The following is a 21,918-nucleotide window of genomic DNA, read 5'->3' on the forward strand; positions in this document are numbered from 1 at the left end:
ACCTTTCTCAGAATTCCTGTGTGTCCTTTCTCAACTATCCATCGTCAATAAAAGGTTGGGTGGCGGGTATAAAAGCCCAAGCTCTTAGTCTCTAAGGCATCTGTGATGCCATTACAGCTCTTGAAACTACTTCTTTGCCCAGCTTCTTCCTCTACCTATCCTGCTCCCTCACTCCTCTACAAATTTCTCCCAAGAGCACTGTCTCAGTAAATCACTTGCATACAAATATCTATCTCAGAGTCTGTTTTTAGAGAACCTGACCTAAACAGATCATACATATATAATCAAGCAATGGCCTACTGATGTATTCTTTCTTTACCACAGACAATCCTTGATGCACATTTTTCTGTTACTTAATATATCTGACAATGTTTCCACATTTTACTTAGTTGCCTATTTTTTTACAGCTACATAATATTCAATTATATATGTATATTATAATTTAGTTAGCCCATTCCCTTTGATAAATATTTAGGTAGATTCTCATCTTTTACTACTATAAATAATGCTACAATATATATTGTTCATTTCCTAAGAATGTAAAGAACCAATTTCTAGAAATTATAATTACATCTAATAATAATTAACTCAAAGGTCATATGTATTTGTAACCAGGATAGAAACTGCCAATTTGCCCTGTATAGGGAAAATCACAATTTGCCTTTCAACAAAGCAAAAAAATAACAAAATAATAATAATTTGCCTTTCAAGAAATGTCTTTTAGTCATGGCTTCACTGGCACAGTATATTTGAGTTTTTGTGAATTTCATGGATAAAAAATGTGTTACATTATAGTATTTATATTTTTCTTACAACAAGTGAGGTCGAACATATTTTCATATAGTTAGGAATAATTTGTATTTCTTTTTCTGAGGCCTGCTGGTTGATATCCTTTCCCTATTTTTCTCTTGGGTTGTTGGTTATCTATTTATTATTCATAGTTTTGTTTTTGTTTTTTTGTTTTCCAGTACTTGGGATTGAAGCCAGGGCCTTGTGCATGCTAGGCAACTGCTCTAACACTAAGCTGTATCCCCACATCCCCAGGTCCTCCTCCCCATTTTTTTTTTTCTTTTTTCTTTTTAATTTTGAAACTGGGTTTCACTAAATTTCCAGGCTGGCCTCAAACTTGAACTTCTCCTACCTCAGTATCCCAAATAGGGGTTACAGGTGTGCATTACGTGTAAGGCTCACAGGTCTTAAATTGGTTTCTGTGCATGTTGTTTTTATGAAAAGTTTATTGTGCAGCAAAAGATGAAGTAAAAAACTTTAGAGCCTTCCAGTGAATCAGGAATGTACATAGTTTCTTCTGAAAATCCTCCAACAATCCATAGTTCACAAATTAAATGGGGTTTTAGTTACTCTATAAGACCAATGCTAAGGTTTTCTGTGCTAGGCTGGGATATGGGAGCACATGCCTAGCATGCATGATGGTCCTAGGTTCAATCTCCAGCACAGCTTAAAAAAAAAAAAAAAAATTTAATAATTATTTAAGAAGATAAAAGAGAAATTCAGGGTATTGAACACCACATTTGGGCTGGGGGTGTGGCTCAAGCGGTAGCGCGCTCGCCTGGCATGCGTGCATCCCGGGTTCGATCCTCAGCACCACATACCAACAAAGATGTTGTGTCCGCCGAAAATTAAACAATAAAAAATAAATAAAAATTATTAAAAAAACAAAACAAAAAAAAAAAAACACCACATTTATTTAAAATTCCAAATATCAACGGATTACTTACTTTTTTAGTTCTGGAATCTCTGCTGGCTTTACAATTTTTATTAACCCTTTAAGCCTCTGTTGTTCTTTCCTCAGTTCGAAAGTTCTGAGATGAAGTTTCTTCCTGGACACACCATCTAATGCACTCCCTGATTTCATTTCTGACATGAATGCATCTAAAGAATCCTGAGGTGGGGACTCTGACAGAGCTGTCCAAGAAAGGGATAATACATATTTAGGCAGATTACTCCAAATACTTTTAAATTCAGCCAAAATTTCTAGAGAAAAATCACTTATATAAAGCTAGTTAGAGAACATTACTGAGATTAGGAATAAGAAAACAGATTATAGCTATGTGACCTTGGGAAGTGACTTAGAATGAGTTTCATTCTACTCAACTGTTAAATAAAGAGGTTAGCCCAAACGATTTACAATGTTCCTTCTAGCTCCAAAATGCTATACTATACTGCTCCTTAGAAAACCTTCATATTCTATATATGTTATTAACCAGAGCCTAACACAATGCAGTATATATACTAGGTGCTCAATAATATTTGATGACAGCCTTACCTTTGCTTGAGGACTTGAGCCTCTCAGAAATTTCAGAGAGTTCCCTTTCAGCATCATTTAACTTTGCAACCTGTAACATCCAGATCAACAGGGTTAGCAAATGTTTTCCCTCTTTGCAATTGTTTATCATCCTCCTATTTTCACTATTGTTACTACAAGCTTTAAGCGGATTAGTTCAAAAGGCCAGCAAAATCTGATCCTTATTACTTTTTACTGGTTTAATTCTAGCTGAATTAATTTTTAAATGAAAGAATTCAGAATTAAACAGAATAAGTAACTCAGATTTTACTTCAAAGGAAGCACTTCTAGGCATTTGTTTTCATTGATGAATCGAAAGAACAAATGTTGGATAATGTTTTAAGCTCTGAATTCTACTACACAGTGTTAAATGCATACCACACCTTATGATAATTTCATGAAAGATATACTGTTCCAGACTGACACTATACTATATTTCTCAAAATCCTTTCGATTCCTCTTGACTACCACAGTCCTAAAGTCAATTTCACCTTGGATGCCCTAATTTGGAACTTTTTCTTTTCTTTTTGGGGAATATCATATTCAAAAAAATGTTCATTAATGGATTAATATAATCCTGGAGCAAAGTTTCTAGCAGCAAGTCATATTTTTCTTTCCAACATCTTGGATAAGACTAGTGTTTGTTATCATTAAATTTATAGATTATAGATTTTAATGATACTACTTTAAAATTATAATTATCACAAAAGAGATTTCTATAATGCATTGATTATAAAACAAAAACAAAACAAACAAGCTACCACAGCTAATTTTATAAGTAAAACTTAACCAGTGATTCAAAGGTCTCTGGCTTCTCATCAATCTTCCCAGCCTTCTTCATTCGGTTAAGACGCTTCTTCTCCACAAGGCCAGTGCGATCAAGGAATGTGTCATCATCACTATCATAAAAATCTTCATCTTCCCAGTTCTTGGCTTTCCTTTTCCGAGATACTAGAGGTCATAAAATGAAAGAATGATAATGAATAATAATAATGAAATAAATTTTATAAAGAGAAAAAAGGCAAGCAGATTAAACAGGATTTCCACAAGCTGCCAACCCACACACACAAAAAAGGGCTAGCTGGGCACAGTGGTGCACACCTGTAACCCCAGCGACTCAGGAGGCTGAGCCAGGCGATCAAAAGTTCAAAGCCAGCCTCAGCAAAAATGAGATGATAAGCAACTCAGTGAGACCCTGTCTCTAATAAAATACAAAACAGGACTGGGGATGTGCCACTGAGTTCAATCCCTGGCACACTAAAAAAAAAAAAAAACAACCAACCAAACAAACAAAAAAGGGCTAAACCTTGAAAACATTATGCTAAGTAAAATAAGTCAGACACAAAAGGACACTTATTCTATGATTCCATTTATACAAGGTACCTAAAGTAGTCATATTCACACAGGGAAAAATAGAATGGTAGTTCTCAAGGTTCTGGAGAGGAAAAAGAACTTGGTACAGTTGCAACATAGAATAATTAAAAAGTTCTGAGATGAACAGTGGTAAAGGTTGTAATGTGAATACGCCTAATGCCACTGAATTATATATTTAAAATGGTATATTTTATGTTGTGTATGTGTGTGCATACATATATACGTATATATATGTGCGTGTGTGCGCGCACACACACACACACACACAAACACATATACACGTGTATATACACTTACACTTTTTTACTTTTTGGCAGGAAATTGAAGCCTGGACCTTGCACATGCTAAGCAAGTACTCTACCACTAAGATACAGCCCTCTTATGTACATTTTACAACAATAAAATAAATAAAACAGGGCTGGGATTGGGGCTCAGTGGTAGAGCACTCGCCTAGTGTGTGCGAGGCCCTGGTTTGATCCTTAACACCACATAAAAATAAATACATAAAACAAAGGTATTGTGTCCAACTACAACTAAAAAATAAATGTTTAAAAAAAATTAAAACAAATGGTCAGTTTACTGAGCAAAAGGCTCTTAAAAATCAGTGAGTAATGAAAAAAATCAGCATAAAAAAGGAAAAAGATAAATGAGAAAAAGACCACTAAAACAAAGGAATAAGCCAAGAAATATGAGAATTAAGAAACAGAAAATCCAATCCTAGAGAAAATCAAAGGAAATCCTCAAGGATGATAGCAAGTCAAGTCTCAGGTGACAGTCTTGCAACAGATCTAGAAAGCAATATGCCTAAAGGTCTAAAAGAAGGAAAGTAGTACTCTTCAGAAGGAATGTCTCAAAAAATACTCAGAACTGATAATTAATATGATTGAACAATGTGAAAAAATATATTGAAAGCCTATTGAAAAGTATGAGAAGAATGGGAAAGAGGTTAATAAAAAACAAAAACAAATCCAAACACATGGAAAAAAAAACAAACATTATCTTTAGGGAAAACAAAACTGTTGAGCTCTGACTATTATTTGTATCAACATAATCAAATAAATATTGAATAATTAAATGGAGTCAATAGGTAATGTCTAAAATAAGTGACTCAAAATAAAACACTATATTCTTATTTCTTGGAAATACAGGTATTTTTTAAGTGCCAGAAGAAATGACTGAAAAAAGTTGAAAAACTCAACAAATGAACAGGATTAGGGCAGGGAACAGGTACATTTTATTGTAATAAAGACAGCCATAAGTTACTTGGCAATATTAAAAATTAATTTTGGAAGCTGGGCACAGTGGCATATGCCTTAATTCCAGCTGCTGGGAGGCTGAGCAGGAGGATAGTGAGTTCATCACCAGCCTCAGGAGGACAGCTAGTTCATCTCTAGCCTCAGTAATTTAGCAACTCACCTAGACCCTGTCCCTAAATAAAACATTTAAAAAGACCTGGGGATGTGGCTCAGTGGTTAAGAGCCCCTGGCTTCAATCCCCAATACTACAAAAAAAAAAAAAAATTAATTAATTTTAGGATATTTGAAAATATAATATAGACCTCATTAATAAATGATTGTATAGCCAGCCCCCCACTTTTTTTTTTGGTACTGGGGATTTAACCAGGGACTCTTTACCACTGAGCTACATTCCCAGTCCTTTTTATTTTTTGAGACAGGGTCTCACTAAGTTGCTGAGGGCCTTGCTAAGTGGTGAGGCTGACCTCATACTTGTGATCCCTTTGTCTCAGCCTCCCAAGTCGCTGGGATTACAAGAGTGTGCCGCAGCACCCAGCTAGCCACTTTTTTTTTAAAATGAGGAAAATCTACTGTGTTGATACAAATAATCCATGACACATTCTTATGTTAAGAAAGTAAAAAAAAAGCACAAGTAACAAGACTGCATTGATGACAAGTGTATGTTTCTTATTAGAGAATCTAGTTCTAATTTTTTTTTTTTAAGTTCTAAATATCAAACCCAGGGGCTTTGCACATTCTAGGAAGCACTCTACCACTGAGTTATAACCTCAGCAGGATCTAGTTCTAAACACATATGTATAGAATATGTTTGGAAGAACATAAACAATAGCTACCTTAGGATACTGAGATAGGGAATTTTTTCTTTAAAACATTCTATACAATTTACATATTCCTCCTGAAAAGAGATTTTATTGCCTTTTAAGTTTTCCTTTTTAAAGAAAAATGACCCCCATATGCTGACCTGCTTCCTGTCGCAGCAATCCCAAAGTATCAAGGATCCGGCAAGCTTCCAGTGAGCACTGAATCATTGCTTCTTTTTTCTTTCCTGAGTGAATGGCCTCAGCCACCAGCTGTTTCCCAGTTGAATCATCCACAGGTAATCTGCATTGGGGGAATTTAAGGGAATTAAAGCTCCAATTCATATGAAAACAATTAATATGCTGTGATGACAGTCATGTTTTTTAGATGGCTTTTCAATCTCTCAATTTTGTTCTATCTTGCCAAGGTTAGACTTCAAGTTTTTTTTCCTTCTACCTCTTACAAATCTCATCCCCCTTCCAATATCATAAGTGTAGTTATAGTATCAAGGCACAAATTTAGGAATAGTCTAAAATTCAGACTAAAGTTACTCTTTGGGTTGTTATCTACAACCATAAATTAACCTGAAATTGGCCCTTTTTCAGAAATAGATATTACTAAAAAAGAACATACCTCACCCTGCAGAGCCAAGTGCTATGTCCCTGTTCATCAAATTCATATTCTAGTTCTTCTCCTGTGGAAGAAATATAATTTTAAAAATAGGATCTAAAAATTAGGGGTTGATACAATAAGAGAGGCAAAGGTTAAATGAGGAAATCAAATTTCCATATCACACTGAATACTAAATTTCAATACATTTTACTTCTCATTCCTAGGGATTACCATCTGATAATAAAACTAGAATGAGCATGATACAGAGGAACGAAAACTCATATCAAAACAATCAACTTGGGCTAGGGGGGTGGGCAGCTTAGCAATAGATGACATGCTAAGCATATGCAAGGCCCTGGGATCAATCCCTAGTACCACTAAAAATCAAACAAAAATAAACCAATTCTCCATACACAGTTTTGTTCACTCCATAGTAGTTTTCACACTTTCTATAAGTTGTAGATTTAAGTTCTTTTGTTGCAGTTCATTTTTAGAAGCATAAATATTAAGTATAGAAAGCAACCAGCTCGCTCTCTCACACACACACGATTATATATCATATTATTAAAATTCAATCCATTGCAAATCTTCAGAGGGAAAAAAATTGTGTTCTGAACATGTAGACTTGTTCTTCTTGTCATTATTACTTAAACAATAAGTATAACAACCATTTACACATATTAGATATTGTAAGTATCTAGAGATGATGTAAAGTACATGGGAGGCTGGGAGTAGGTTATATGCAAATACCATGCCACTTGCATCACTGGATTTTGGTATCCTGATGAGGAGGAATCAATCCCTGAGAATGCACAGGAATGACTCTGTGTATGTGTGTTCATGTGCATGTAAAATAATATACATATATGCATAACACACATATAAATATACACAGATGTTCTCTTTTTATTTTTATTTTTTTTAATAGTTGTACACAATAACTTTTATTTATTTATTTTTATATGGTGCTGAGGATCGAACCCAGGTCCTTGCATATTCGAGGCAAGCGCTCTAGCGATGAGCCATACCCTCAGCCCCTAGATGTTCTCTTAAAGTACCTCTACTGAAACAATCTTCTGTGGAAACATTTAAAATCACATTAAGTTGAAATCCATGTTAAGAACTATGAAGATCAGGTGCATTAGAAACAAAAAATTATAAGGGATTGGCTCAATTTCCCTATCAACAAAGTCCAAGATCTTTTAAGAAGAATGAAATGAGTTAAGAAAAAAGTACTTTCTTTTTCTAAGATTGGAAGAAAAGCTAACAAGATTTTTTATTATTTTCAAAATAAACCTGGGACTGGGGGTATATCTCAGTAGTAAAGCACTTGCCTGGCATATATGAGGTTCTGGGTTCAATCTCCAGCATCACAAACCAACCAACCAATAAACCAAAAATAAGCCTGAAGCAACTGACTATAAGGGCAAGAACTGAACAAGGAAGACAGCAAATAAAATAAAGCATTTCTAAGTTTGAAGTTCATTTTACTGTTAAGTCAGAAACTGTTTACGTACCTTCTCGGTCAAAGAAACCTTGGAGAGCCTTTTTTGGGTCCTTTATATAAAAGGCTTCCCTTTCCTGCTGAAACTCTAAGACAATGGGATTCTCTTCTGCATCATCCTCTACAGCATCTTCTCCTGCAGGATATAAGAAAGAATGGAAAAATAATGAGACATGAGAGGACATTATCTGAAATATACCCAATATTCTTTTATTCTACATAAAGATATAGTTATATGTGATGAAAAGAAAGTTTAGTTGGGTGTGGGAAGTGAAATAGCCACAAAGCCAGCACTATGAGTATCTTCAGATTTTCTAAATTATATGACAAGTCAAAGCTTGTTTCCGTCGCACCTTAATTTTTTTCCATCACTTATTTTAAAGGCAGAATTTACCTACCACACTTTGAGTTCCTCAGCCTGGCATTCTCTTTCTCTCAAACTCAGGTCTAATATTTTTATCTCTAATATAATTTCTTAGTACTTCTCCTATCTGTCAAATAGACTGGTAGACTCACTACCTTAAAATCCTCAGTCCTTACTCTGAGTACCAATTCTAACACTCAGCTTCATAGGAGCTACTTTTCCTTTCTTTTAAGTTCCAGCTCAAAAACCCTTCTGCTTATAAACTTATAAAGTCTTCCAAGAAGCTAAGAAATCAGTGGTGTTCAACAGAAAGCCACATGTTAATCTTAAATTTTCTATTAACTATACTGAAAAAATAAAAAGAAACAGGTTAAATTACTGTCATTTCAACATGTAACAAGACTATCATGACCAAGATATTTTACATTCTTTTTTCACACTGTGTTTGAAATCCAGTGTAATTTTGCACTTACAAAACTTGAAAATTTGTACTAACCATGTTACATGTTACAAGCAGCCACATATGGTAGTAGCTACCATGCTAGATAGCAAAGGTATATGGAAGTCTCAGTAACTGCTCCCTTAGTGATTCCTAACTTTGGCACTTAGCACAAATAATTTCAGAATATTTACCCTGTGCTCCGTCCTACACGTTAAGGACATATTCTCTTTTTTTTATAGTCCTATTGTCTGAATATCCATCCTCTAAAATGACAGTGTTTGTGGGAAATTCAATTCATTCCTTTGGCTAAGGGACCAGCTTTCTCTAATGATGGTTTACCTTTTGGGGTATTTTAACAAACTATAAAAATTCAAGAGAATATTCTATATTGAATAACATTCTATTTTATTTGATTGAATGTAGTTACACCTCTTCCAGTGATAATTGAATAGCAATGAGGTCAGTAATTAATATATATATCTTTTTTTCTTTTTAAATATTTTTTGTTGGTCAATGGATCCTTCATTTTATTTTACTTATTTATATGTGGTGCTGAGGCTCAAACCCAGGGCCTCACACATTCCAGGCAAGTGCTTTACCATTAAGCCACAACTCTAGCCCACTTAATATATATCTTTAAATGGTGAAAAATGTAATTTTCACCTGAGCATAACTGTATGCTCTGGAAGTTTCAAACATAAAGTGAATTAAAAACACATTTTCAGGGTCTGGGGATGTGGCTCAAGCAGCAACGTGCTCAACTGGCATGCGCAGGGCACTGGGTTTGATCCTTAGCATCACATAAAAATTAAAAAAAAAAAAAAAAGATGTATAAAAAAAAACACATTTTAAAATAGCCACAGAAGCAGGGTGCAGTGGGACATGCCTGTAATCTCAGCTACTCAGAGAGGCTGAGGCAGGAGGATTCCAAACAAGTGGCCTATCTAAAAATAAAAAGGGGTCACCACACCTACCTGTTATCCCAGCCACTCGGGATGCTGAGACAGGAGGATCATGAGTTCAAAGGCAGCCTCAACAATGGAGAGGTTCTAAGCAACTCAGAGAGACCCTGCCTCTAAATAAAATACAAAATAGGGCTGGGGATGTGGCTCAGTGGTGGAGTGCCCCTGAGTTCAATCCCCAACACCAAAAAGAAAAAAAAGGGGGGAGGGGGGGTTGGGAATATAGCTTGGTGCACCTGGGTTCAATTCCCAGAAAGGGAGTGGGGCAGGAGGAGGGGTGTGTATATATACATCCTAGTGTCTTTGATTTAAATCCTTTTTAACATCAGTAAAGGTAATGACTCTCTGGAATTTGGGTACCTGGTGTGCAAATTGTCCTAGTTCAAGGAGTAATGAAAAGTCATATTTTAAAAAAAAAATTAAATTTGCACCACTAGTAACTCAAAATATTAACCTCAGGCAGCAATTTTAATTTCTTACCCATTCCCCAGGTACAACCCATCTCATCATCTTGGTTACTAGTATTCCTCTTCCTTTCCGTGTTATCCATTTCCTCTTCTTCATCTGAATCTTCTCCTAGCATCTTCTTCTCCAACAACATCTGTTGCTGCTTGCGCAGTTCCTTCAATTGTGTTACTGTTAACTCGGATTCTGCCTCTCGGTCTTCTTCTGGTCCCTGATGAACCACACCGAAACAAAAACAAAACAAACTTTTAGAGTTCAAGAATGAGTTACTTTCAGAAATAAGGCAGTAAGTTGAAAGGTCCGGAAATAAGGATGCAGACTGATTTCTCCACTTTTGTCACTGCTGACTGAGAGAATACCCTTCCTCAACCAAAGCTTACGAAGCTCAAGATTCCAGCATGGTGAAGACTCGAGATTTCAATTTTAGGTTTTTCTACTTACCTGCAGGATAAAGAGCCGGGTGCTACCACCAAAGCGGAAAACGTGCCCGACATGGACTCGACAATAGGTGCGGGGAGGGATTCGAGTTTTGTTGAGGAACGTGCCATGGGTACTTCCCAGGTCGTAGAGGTAGAAGCCCTGCTCGTGGCCGTCGCATTCCCCGTCCGGGTCGGACGCCCTGTGTTGGAGCACCGCGTGGTACCGAGACACCGAAGGGTGCTCCAGGCACATGTCGCAGCTAGACAGCCTCCCAAAAAGGTAGCAACTTGTCCCTTTTAAGCTACGGGTGCCCAGGATGGTGCCGCCCTTCAGGGTCTCTAGGCTATAGGGGGCCGTGGCTGGGCTGCCCCACGGCGGCTCTCGGTACCGCGGAGCTCGAGCCGGGCCGCCAGGGGAGGAAACCGCGGTGGGGGGACGCAGCCGCTCTTCCTGGACACTCCTAGTCTCTCCACTCCTAGTCTCTCCGCTGTCCCGCCGAGGCGGAACGTCGGGCTCCGTAGAGTCAGAGTCCCGCGGCTCCGTGGGCCATTCCTTCTTCACCTCCTCAGGGTTTGCGGGACTGGCGGTCGGAGCCTTACTCCGCACTGCTGGGGTCGCCGGCAGGGCTGGCTTCTTAAAGTCGCCACTCAGTTCTGGTGACACTGGAGGCTCTGACAGAGAGGGAATATCTGCCATCCTTAACCGAGTGCGATGTCGAAATATGTTCCTAGGAATCCTCACCCTTCGCTCTCTACGTTCCTGACCGTGTCGCCCTCGTCCCAACTCGAAGCGGTTTCTCTGGGCAGGGATGATTCGGTTGCTCCGTCAAGTCCCAGAGCTTTGTAAAGGGGTGCGTGGCCCAGGCAGGTCATAATGACAGGAAAAGGCTGTCGTAGTGCCTTACAGAATGGGGACATCTTTAGAGGTTGCAACAGGATTGTAATGACTTCCTGTGGCATAGCCTGATAGGATAGAAGCACTTCCGGCACAGTGTTGGACCGCTAAGCAACAAATCAGTTTTCCGGACCTGACCCGACCCTCGCTCAACCTCTCGGAGTCAGACAGGCACCCAGCCGGCTCCTGGAACACGACAGTGAATTGTGGCGTCTCTTCGTCTGGGCTCAGACCCCCACCTGCCCATCTCCCGGCGGCCCTCTCGTCAGGCGTCCCCCGGATCCTGTGATTGGCGCCTGCGCCTGCTGACGGTGACCGAGGAGCCCCCCCGGAGGAACTTGGGCATTCCTTAGGTTCGGTACCTGTCCTTCCTAGTTTTTTCGGTGACGTTAGGGAAGAGGGTGATTTTTGGTGGTTGTTGTTTCGTTTATTCATTTTTTTTCCTTTCCGAAATGAATTATTGAGGTAGCATAGTTCAGTGGTTGAGTGCCGACTCTGGAGACTGTCTTGATCTTTCACCTTCCGTATTTGTGACATTGCACAAGACTCCGCCTCAACTTCCGCATCTGAAAAATGGGGATACTTGCATTTACTTTGTAGAGTTCTAGGGAGAATTGAAGTAAATAATAAAGGTGAAGTCCAGCACATAATAAGGTATCAATAAATGCCAGACACTGTACCCAAATTATAGCCATAATCTCCCATACGTGGGAGAACAAATTTGATTAAATACAGATTAAAATTAAGGGATAAAGGCTGTGATAGAGGCATGCAATGAACATTAGCATATGTATTAGGGATATGTATTGGGGAAGTGATGGAAGGTGGTAACTTAATGGGTGAATACAAGTCTGCTAGGGACTTGTATTCTGTGTGGCAGAGCATTTCTGCGAGAGATCACAGTTTAAAGGGTCAAAACTGTGGGAATGCCTAGCGTTTTCAAAAAAAAATGAGTAGTATGATATTGTTAGAATTAAAGTGGCCATTTAGTTCAGGGAGCTCCTTCTTTTGGCTTCTACTGTAACAGGTCTATGTCTTTAGAACAGTACTTAACACAAGTATTTTGTTCCTCTCTCTCTCATTTCAGGACAGAGAACTTGCACTATTGGTCTTCATTTCCTCACATAATGCCTGACATTCAATAAATATTTGTTAAACTTGAAGAGACGTATGGGCAATGAATCTAGAAAGGTGGGTTGAAACCAGATTGTGAATTTTGCTGATTGGTAAGCCAAAAAAATTCTGACTTTTTCCAGTGGGCAATGGGAAGTCATTAAATTTGAGTTTTTAAAAGATTTTCTAGCTGCAGTGTGATTATTAAATACAAAGAGAGACCAGAGTAAGGGATATCAATAAGAAGCAGAGCGATCTTACATTCTTCCCTAGATATGTCAAAAGTTGAAAGCATAAGACTAGATTAGATGTTCACAGAGTTTCCCACAAGGATCAGTTAAATGTTACCATGCTTAACACACACAAAAAGAACCCCTCCTACTACTTCCTTCCTCCTATTGATCTAGCGTGTCAAAAATGTTCTGAGAAATACTCCAGGTTTCATATTTAAGTATCATGCCTTGCAAATTGTTTAGAATTTGTCATGATGGTAGTTCTGGTAATGAGTTAGTGAAATGAAATAGAAAACATGGTTACTAAGTCCCAGACACCATTGCAGCTCTTAATTTACTAATAACTCAGATTCTACCTTGTGGTTCAGTCTAGTAGGAATTGTCTTTTGTCTACATCTAATGGTTTTATTTCTCTTCATTTCTCCAGGGAGAACATCTTTGGTCCTACAGTTTTGCCAATACTGACATTTTTTGAAGTGTTCTTAACTTGCTTTTTATGTAAATAATTGGCTAGACTTCATATCTTTCACTATAGAAGCCTATAACCTACAGTTGCCAGAGATTTAAACATTATTTTTAGGATAGCTTCTACATTAAACCTGAGAGCTCTTCCCTTCTTATTCCAAAAATGTTGAGATACTGGGGAGAGATACCAATGTCCTCAAGCCAGACCAATAGAAGTTCCTTTGATCTGCTCCCACGGGAGTTCCGTCTGGTAGAAGTACATGACCCACCCCTGCACCAACCCTCAGCCAACAAACCCAAGCCCCCCACTATGTTAGACATCCCCTCAGAGCCATGCAGCCTCACCATCCATACCATTCAGTTGATCCAACATAACCGACGTCTTCGCAACCTTATTGCTGCTGCTCAAGCCCAGAATCAACAGCAGATGGAAGGTGTAAAGACTGAGGAGAGTGAACCTCTTCCCTCCTGCCCTGGGTCACCTCCTCTACCTGATGATCTCCTACCTTTAGATTGTAAGAATCCCAATGCACCATTCCAGATCCGGCACAGTGACCCAGAGAGTGATTTTTATCGGTAAGGCAAAACTTTGCTGTATCTTATTTTTCTCAAGTAATCTTCCCAGCAATGCTGTTAAGCCTATAACAGAATTTCCATTTCTACATGAAGAAACTGAGGATAAGAGTGATTGATTTGGCCAAGGTTGCTCCTCCAATTAGTGAGAAGTGTCTACCTTGAACCTGTATCTTCAGAATCCAGAGTCTGTAGTTACAGACTTTCCGACGCAACAGAAATTTATTGAGTGCCTACTATGTGCCAAGCGCTTTACTAAGAGCAAGATAATACACTGGTATGTAGAAAGGGCCCTGGCCTTGTAGACTTCAGAGTCTAGTTTATTTAATATAAAATGAATATTATGGGTTTAGCTTCAAATTGGATTTTATGGACTTATTCTCGTATTATTAGGAATCTGCAAGTCTATAGAAGAATTTTTAAATTGTGTATTTTCATTTTGATAACATTGTTTAAGAAACGATAATGCCAAAATGTTTGATCTTTATTACTCAAAATCTGGTCCAAGACCAGGAGCATCAGCATCACCTGGGAGCTTTTTAGAAATGCAGAAGCTCAGATCCCACCCAGATCTACTGAATCAGAATCTGCAGTTTTAACAAGATTCTCATGAGATTGATATAGGCATTTAAGTTTGAGAAGTTCTGGTCCAGATCCTCTGAATGACTGCTTTGTAATCTAGCATTACTACTAGATTTCAGAATGCCAGTTACATTTTTTCTTTTCATTTCAAATTTTTTTCTTTTTCATTTTAAATTTGTCAGTCCTATGGAAAGTTCAAATAGTAGTACAACAAACATCCAAATACCCTTTCCCTACATTCAACAATGATTAATATTTTACCATATTAAGTTTCTCACATTATGTATGTATACATTTGTATACACACATGTACACACAATAAATACATGTTATGCACATACACATACTGCTTATGCCAAACGTTTTAAAGTTTTACATGTCACAATAATTTCACCCCTGAATTCTTTAGCATGCATATCCTAAGAATAAAGGAATATTCCTACATAAGCACAATACTATCACCACACCAAAGTAAATAAATATTAAATAATGTTGTTTCAAAAGTCTGGATTTAGATTTCTCCTGTTGTCTCCAAAATATCTTTTATAGATATATTTTCCCCAATTCAAAGATTCATGCATTGCATATGATTTTTATGCTCTTTACTATCTTTACAGGTTCAGGTCATTGGTCTTGTAGAATGTCCTCTTTACTGGATTTGCTGGTTATATCCTCAAGTTTAAATTCAGGTTAAAGATGTTTGACAAGAATATTACATATATCATTTATTACATATGCCTATTCGTGATGATAGTTACTGTTTTTTTAAAAAATATATGTTTTAGTTGTAGATGGACACAATACCTTTATTTTCTTTCTTTATTTTTATGTGGTACTGAGGACTGAATTCAGGGCCTCACATGTGCTAAGCAAGCACTCTACCACTGAGCTACAACTCCAGCTCAATAGTTACTATTTTTTTTTTAAAGGTTTATTGCTTTGCTAGCTAAGGAGAAACAGTCCCCTTTGGGTCAGTGGGACAGGGGACTCCTGTCCCAAAGGCTGTGACTCTCCCCATCAGGAAGAAGAGGGGGGATTTTATTTATTTTTTTAATTTTTTAGATGTAGTTGGACACAATGCCTTTATTTTGTTTACTTCAACTGAGAATCGAACCTAGGACCTTGCACGTGCTAGGTGAGCGCGATACTGCTGAGCCACAACCCCAGCCCAATAGTTACTATTTTAACTGTCCCAAACTAATGAGAAAAAAAAACAGAAATAAATATGTAAGGATTGCAGTCAGGCCATATGATGGCAAAACACATTGTGTAATTAAAGGTTCTGTCAATCCCCAGCACCACAAAAAAAAACTATTATGTGAATTGCAGTAGTTGCTACTAGAGAGAAAATAATAAAATGGATATTTCAGGCACAATGTACATATGCCAGTCATCACTGGATAGTGAAAGTGGGAGGGGGATAACTGTGTTATTCCATATATGGCACAAACTAACATGAATACTATTAAAAAACCTGCTATGTAGCAATCAGTACCAAATTCACATTTTGAAGGCAGTGTAGTTTCTACTTGACCACCATATTAAATTGATGCTTTCATTTATAATTTTGTAGAGTTTTGTTGTTATTGTTATTGGTTTTGGGTTTTTTTTTTTGGGGGGGGTGGGGTGTTAGTTTTTGTCCTAGGAATTGAACCCAGTGATGCTTTCCCACTGAACAACATCCCCAGCCATTTTAAGTTTTTATTTTGAGACAGGGTTTCACTAAGTTACTGAGTCTGGCCTCAAACTGGCCATATTCCTGCCTCAGCCTCCCCAGTAGCTGGGATTACAGGTGTGCACCATTACTCTTGTAGTTGTGTGTCAAATTTCTATTTTAATTGTTAATGAGAATTGTAATTGTTAAAAGTTTATACTTATTTTTGTTTTATGCATATTTGAAAAAACTATATAACAAAAATAATTTGCATCAGCTATAGGGTGCCAATTTTTTTCTATTGAAAAAAGTTCATGTATGAATCAAGTAAAGTGATACTGGTCTAGCTGTTTTTTAGTCATTCCTGAGGTTTTTAGCCTGGTTATGGGGATGATAATGGAAATATTAAATGGGTTACTTGGCCATTGGTTGTCTTATATTTTTTAACTATTTTATGAGGACTAGGGATATAGCTCAGTTGGTAGAGTGCTTACCTTGCATGCACAAGGCCCTGGGTTCAATCCCCAGCACCGCAAAAAAAAAAAAAAAAAAAAACTATTATGTGAATTGCAGTAGTTGCTACTAGAGAGAAAATAGTAAAATGGATATTTCAGGCACAATGTACATATGCCAGGTATGGACAAAGAACTAATGGTTTTTTATGCTGTGTTTTATTTTTATTTATACAAAAAATTCCTTTGTCAAAGAGGGACAGAAGCAAGATGGGAAATTTCGGGGTCAGTAACTTATTAAAAGCTTGTTAAAAGTTATTTTTAGTCAAGTAGACAGCTTTTTTGGGGGGAAAAAATTAACATTTTTGCCATAATGGTTAGGGGCAAATATATGAAGAATATGGGATCTGGAATCAGAAGCTCCACTATTTTAGTAACAATACCTAAACAACCTCTAGCAAGTCATCCTCTCTGACTTTAGTTTCCGTACTTGACAAATAGGAATGTAATAATATGGACCCTACCCATTTCATAGCATAGGATAGGTTGAAAACGTTTTTTAGGTATGTGTGTATTAAATTGGTTTTATAAAATTGATTTGACATCTCAGTTAAAGAGCTTCTCTTATAATTGTTTAAGAATCTTCTAATTGGAACTATGCACTTCTGAAAGTTCAGATATTACCCAGAACGTCCAGGTGTGGTGGCACTCGCTTATAATCCCAGTGGCTTGAGAGGCTAAGACAGGAGGATCGTGATTTCAAAGCCAGCCTCAGCAATGGTGAGGCACTAAGCAACTCAGTGAGACCCTGTCTCTAAAATTACAAAATAGGGCTGGGATATGACTCAGTGGTCAAGTATCCCTGAGTTCAATCCCCAGTACAAAAACAAAAACAAATATTACCCAGGAAACTAACGTTGTGGTGAAATAATTGGAGTATCATGGAGCAGTATCTGAACTGTACTATTAAAATGAATCTTAGAAGTGATCAAAATTGAGCAGTTGGTAGGAGAAGAAGCTTCATTTTTACTAGATAACCTTTGAACTGCTTATCATAAACGTGTATTCCCTGTTCAAACTTTGTAATAGGGTTGCTGAGACATGCCCTGAGAGCAGGATGAAACTGAGCTGCATACCTAGATGGAATTTCCTTGGAAATGTAGGCTAGTGACTGGACTAGAATTGTAAAACCTCCAGGAAAACAGGATAGGTCACTTGTAACACTACTGTGTCTTCACTTTCAGTGGGAAAGGGGAACCTGTGACTGAACTCAGCTGGCAGTCCTGTCGGCAGCTCCTCTACCAGGCAGTGGCTACAATCCTGGCTCATGCAGGCTTTGAATGTGCTAATGAAAGTGTCCTGGAAACACTAACTGATGTGGCACATGAGTATTGCCTTAAGTTCACCAAGTTGCTGCGCTTTGCTGTGGATCGGGAAGCCCGGCTGGGACACACTCCTTTCCCTGATGTTATGGAGCAGGTATTCCATGAAGTGGGTATTGGCAGTGTACTCTCCCTCCAGAAGTTCTGGCAACACCGCATCAAGGACTATCACAGTTATATGCTACAGGTGAGGTGACATGGTGGAGAAGTGGGCATAGAGGTCCAGCTTAGGGGTGTTCAGCAGGATCCCACAATATTTGCTCTGGAGTATAGAGCACAGTATCTGGGAACAGTGAACTTACACTGTTCTCATGGCCCTCACTGTGTTCCATTGGCCTCATCACTGACCTGGCAGGTACCAGCAGCCTCCTTAAATCAAGGATGGCCCTGTTCATTGATAATTCCTCTGGAAGAAGTTATACACAAGGATATGGAGTCTGAGAGAATGTGGTTAGCATTTTTTTATTCAACAAAAATTTCTTGAAGTTATTGTGAGTCAGACATTGTGGAATATGGCAGTTAACAAGTTCCTGAATCTGGCAGGTAAACAAAAAACTAATGATTTCAGTAACATTGAGTGCTATGAAAAACAAGACAGGGTGAGGTGATATTGCCCTCAGAATGGGGGCACCAGTTTTTATTAGACTACAGATATTTCTCCAACCCCTAGAGCCTTAAGCATTGTTTCAAGTTTCCCCAAATCTAAAATTTAATTGTTAATTATTAACACTAATCAACAGACTTAGCTAAGCAATACAGATTTCCCACATTGTTCACTATCTACCCAGAGTATAAGTGTCAATTGTTAGTTTTTGTAGACAAAAATTTAATCTTTTATCCTAGTTCTGATTTACCTGTAAAACAGTCTGTTTAGTGTTTTGCTTTTATATAACTTCCATTTAATGATACACAATTTTCTGACAAATTTTCTACATACATCTTTGCCACATAAATTGGAACTTACTATTTTAAATAGATTCCCTCCATTGACAGTGGAAATTGTTTTGTTGTTAACTGTTATACTCTGCTAGAGACTGAATCCAGAACCTTGCACAGTCTACCAACTGAGCTGCATGCCCAGCCTAGCAGCGGAAATTTAAATCTCATCTGTTAACTCATATTCTGTTGGCTTTTCCATGGGATGCTGCAGGTTGACTCTCCAACTTGCTTCTAACATATCCTTGGAAAATTAACTCTTGCTTGCCAACAGATTAGTAAGCAACTCTCTGAAGAATATGAAAGGATTGTCAATCCTGAGAAGGCCACAGAGGACACTAAACCCGTGAAGATCAAGGAGGAACCTGTGAGTGACATCACCTTTCCTGTCAGTGAGGAACTGGAGGCTGACCTTGCTTCTGGAGACCAGTCCCTGCCCATGGGAGTCCTCGGGGCTCAGAGTGAGCGCTTCCCATCTAATCTGGAAGTGGAAGCTTCCCCACAGGCTTCAAGTAAGAGAAATCAACATACTCATTTTGATTCTAGGAGATCTGCCAATCTGAGAACTTAGTGGCATTTTGGAATCAGGTGGGAGAACAAAAATAGGAGTGAGCAGAATGGAAAGTCCTAAAACAAATATAGCTTCAGTGATCTAGAGATAGCAAAATTCTTCTAATTAGTGAGCAGAGGACTAGCACAACTTTATAGATATTCTATAAAATAATCTCAAGGGTGGGCACAGTGGTGCACATCCATAATCCCAAAGACAGGTTACAAGTTCAAGATCAGTCTTGGCAACTTAGCAAGACCCCAACTCAAAAAGGGTTGGAGATGTAACTATGGTAAAGTGCCCCTGGGTTCAATCCTCAACATCAAAACCAAAATTTAAAAAATCCATCCAGTTAGAGTATGGATGCAATGTGTGTTGTCCTGTTGACCAAGGTGGATTTAGCTGATCCTACTGATTGGGTAGATATCCCTTCTTTAGTCTTCTGTGTTAGTCCTTCTTGATGCTTGTAATTATGAATCAGGAGGCTGCCAGATAGATGGATAAACTTGAGTTTCCTTGCTAGAATACTCCAAGAAATTGGAGATTGAAACAGGGCTACCAAGCTAGAGGCAGATGGCCTCTTCTTCCAAATAAATGCTATGATTACCTTAAGTACCATAACTTGAGTCAGTTAAATTGGAAATTAATCTAGGCATTCAGTTATTTACAAATACAGTCACTTTATCAATGCTCAACTGACTCAAATAACAAATCCTCAAATGTGGCCCAAATAGAATTAAGACCATACTTTTGGTTGGAAGTGTCAGGAATAGCTGGGCACACTAGCACACAACTATAATCCCAGCAACTCAGGAGGCTGGGGCAGGAGGATTACAAATTTAAGGCCAGCTTCAGCAACTTAGTGAAACCTGACTCAAAAAAAAGGGGGGGGGGGCTGAGGATGTAACTCAGTAGTAGAGTGCCCTTGGGTTCAATCCCCAGTACCACAAAATAAAAACAAACATACAAGCATGAAAATATAGGGAAGAGAGCCTTTCACCATAGAAGAAGTAATGATCACAGAACAGCATTGCTGGAATACATGGGGTGGGAGACAGGCAAAGACACAGGGAGCATGTCTCTTGTCAGTGGAAAGAGGAAGGGAACTGCTTTCAGCATTTTGTAGTGATCAATAAGTTTTCATAGTCTTAGAGAGCATCAGAGGCACCCAAACAAAAGGAAGAGGCATAAGACAGCCCCATAAAAGGAAGGAAGGAAGGAAGGACAGGGAAAGTAATGAACTGAACAAGGTCTGCCTTCGTGCCACTGAGACAAGGCAGGGGATTGTTCCACCTGTATTATTTTACTTCCTTGGTTTGGGGAAAAATGCAAGTAGGTGAGATAAAGGTAAGGTAGAAGAATAAGAAAGGAAGATATTTTCGACATTTTGAAGCAGAGAATAACAACCACATTCTCCAGCCAAGTACACAATTAGAGTGAAAAAACTGAGCTCAGAGTACATTAGTGGACCCTTGGTGGGATATTCATTCTCCTTTGTTTGGTGGCTTACCACTAGGTGTGTGTTTTTTGCCTACATTTCTAGGTGCAGAGGTAAATGCCTCTCCTCTTTGGAACCTGGCTCATGTGAAAATGGAGCCCCAAGAGAGTGAAGAAGGCAATGTCTCTGGCCATGGTGTATTGGGCAGTGATGTCTTTGAGGAGCCCATGTCAGGCATGAGTGAAGCTGGAATACCTCAGAGCCCTGATGACTCAGACAGCAGCTATGGTTCCCACTCCACTGACAGCCTCATGGGGTCCTCCCCTGTTTTCAACCAGCACTGCAAGAAGAGGATGAGGAAAATATAAAAGTGAAAGAGGGACATTTCAGTCCAGTCATACAACATCCAACAGAAAACCTTGATGTAGTCTAATTTGTTTCTATAAACAGTGATTTGATTCTTAAACACAGTGGGTTTTCCTCATTTCAGAGAAACAGGATTTCACCAAAAAAAAAGGTTGCATTTTATTTTGGTACCATGTTTTATAGTTTTCGTCAACAACAAAGCCACACATGGATCACAATGGTAATATATATCAAGTCTGACCCCGATTGTTGTCTTTACTATGTAACTACATGTTTCTTAGCTTCTCTGCAGCCATTTCTATTGCACAGTTGAGAAGACTCATACCACTTTGACCTACCTTGCACAGAGGAATACTGAGATGTTTATTACACTGTACTTGGATACGACTCAGGAATATATGCCAATATCAGATGTCACTTTTTCTTTTGATTCAAGTCATTGGGAATCCAGTACCAATTCCTTATAGGAAACTAAACACAGCAAAACTTATCTATCATTAATCTTTGTAAAGTGGTTTTGCTGTCTATGAAGTCTTTTATAAAATCAGAGGTCTGTGGTAATGTAACAGCATTTTAATTTATTCAAATAGCCCTATCATCTCACCTGCCTATTCCATCGATGCTCATCCTTTTTGCCTTTATTTTGATATTTCTACTGACTCAAGACTTTTTTTTTTATATTTATTTTTTAGTTGTAGTTGAACTAAATACCTTTATTTTATGGCTGGGCACAATTCACGAGCCACTTATCAAGCAGAAACTAACTTTACTTTTAGAACAC

The 21,918-nt window shown here is 38.2% G+C and overlaps 2 protein-coding genes across 6 annotated transcripts in view; one reads left to right on the plus strand and one right to left on the minus strand.

The window, feature by feature from the left end:
• LOC107137033 (solute carrier family 4 member 1 adaptor protein) overlaps positions 1-11,382 on the minus strand; it is a 57,123-nt gene extending 45,741 nt beyond the window's left edge. For all 3 annotated transcript variants that reach the window (XM_048804622.1, XM_048804623.1, XM_015479414.2), the window contains exons 1-8: positions 10,521-11,382; positions 10,095-10,290; positions 7,860-7,982; positions 6,364-6,424; positions 5,894-6,033; positions 3,093-3,253; positions 2,285-2,354; positions 1,737-1,923 (exon numbers count right to left, since the gene is read on the minus strand). In XM_048804622.1, the coding sequence (XP_048660579.1) occupies positions 1,737-1,923; positions 2,285-2,354; positions 3,093-3,253; positions 5,894-6,033; positions 6,364-6,424; positions 7,860-7,982; positions 10,095-10,290; positions 10,521-11,195 (1,613 nt within the window). In that variant the 5' untranslated portion in view covers positions 11,196-11,382. The remainder of the gene's footprint in view (positions 1-1,736; positions 1,924-2,284; positions 2,355-3,092; positions 3,254-5,893; positions 6,034-6,363; positions 6,425-7,859; positions 7,983-10,094; positions 10,291-10,520) is intronic.
• A 97-nt stretch (positions 11,383-11,479) lies between these two features.
• Positions 11,480-21,703, plus strand: Supt7l (SPT7 like, STAGA complex subunit gamma). Of its 3 annotated transcripts, none has more exons than XM_015479825.2 (6): positions 11,480-11,746; positions 12,481-12,584; positions 13,167-13,780; positions 17,710-18,034; positions 19,058-19,295; positions 20,877-21,703. In XM_015479825.2, the coding sequence occupies exons 3-6, from the start codon at positions 13,368-13,370 to the stop codon at positions 21,137-21,139; spliced, it is 1,239 nt and encodes a 412-aa protein (XP_015335311.1). In that variant the 5' UTR covers positions 11,480-11,746; positions 12,481-12,584; positions 13,167-13,367; the 3' UTR covers positions 21,140-21,703. The 3 variants fall into 3 exon arrangements, with proteins under 3 accessions (XP_015335311.1, XP_015335312.1, XP_015335313.1); XM_015479826.2 differs by having other exon boundaries at positions 11,488-11,751; XM_015479827.1 differs by lacking the exon at positions 11,480-11,746 and adding an exon at positions 11,764-12,047.
• Positions 21,704-21,918: the final 215 nt, after the last annotated feature.

The sequence above is a fragment of the Marmota marmota genome, unplaced genomic scaffold, assembly GCF_001458135.2.
Source record: "Marmota marmota marmota unplaced genomic scaffold, marMar, whole genome shotgun sequence".
Classification (NCBI taxonomy): Eukaryota; Metazoa; Chordata; class Mammalia; order Rodentia; family Sciuridae; genus Marmota; species Marmota marmota.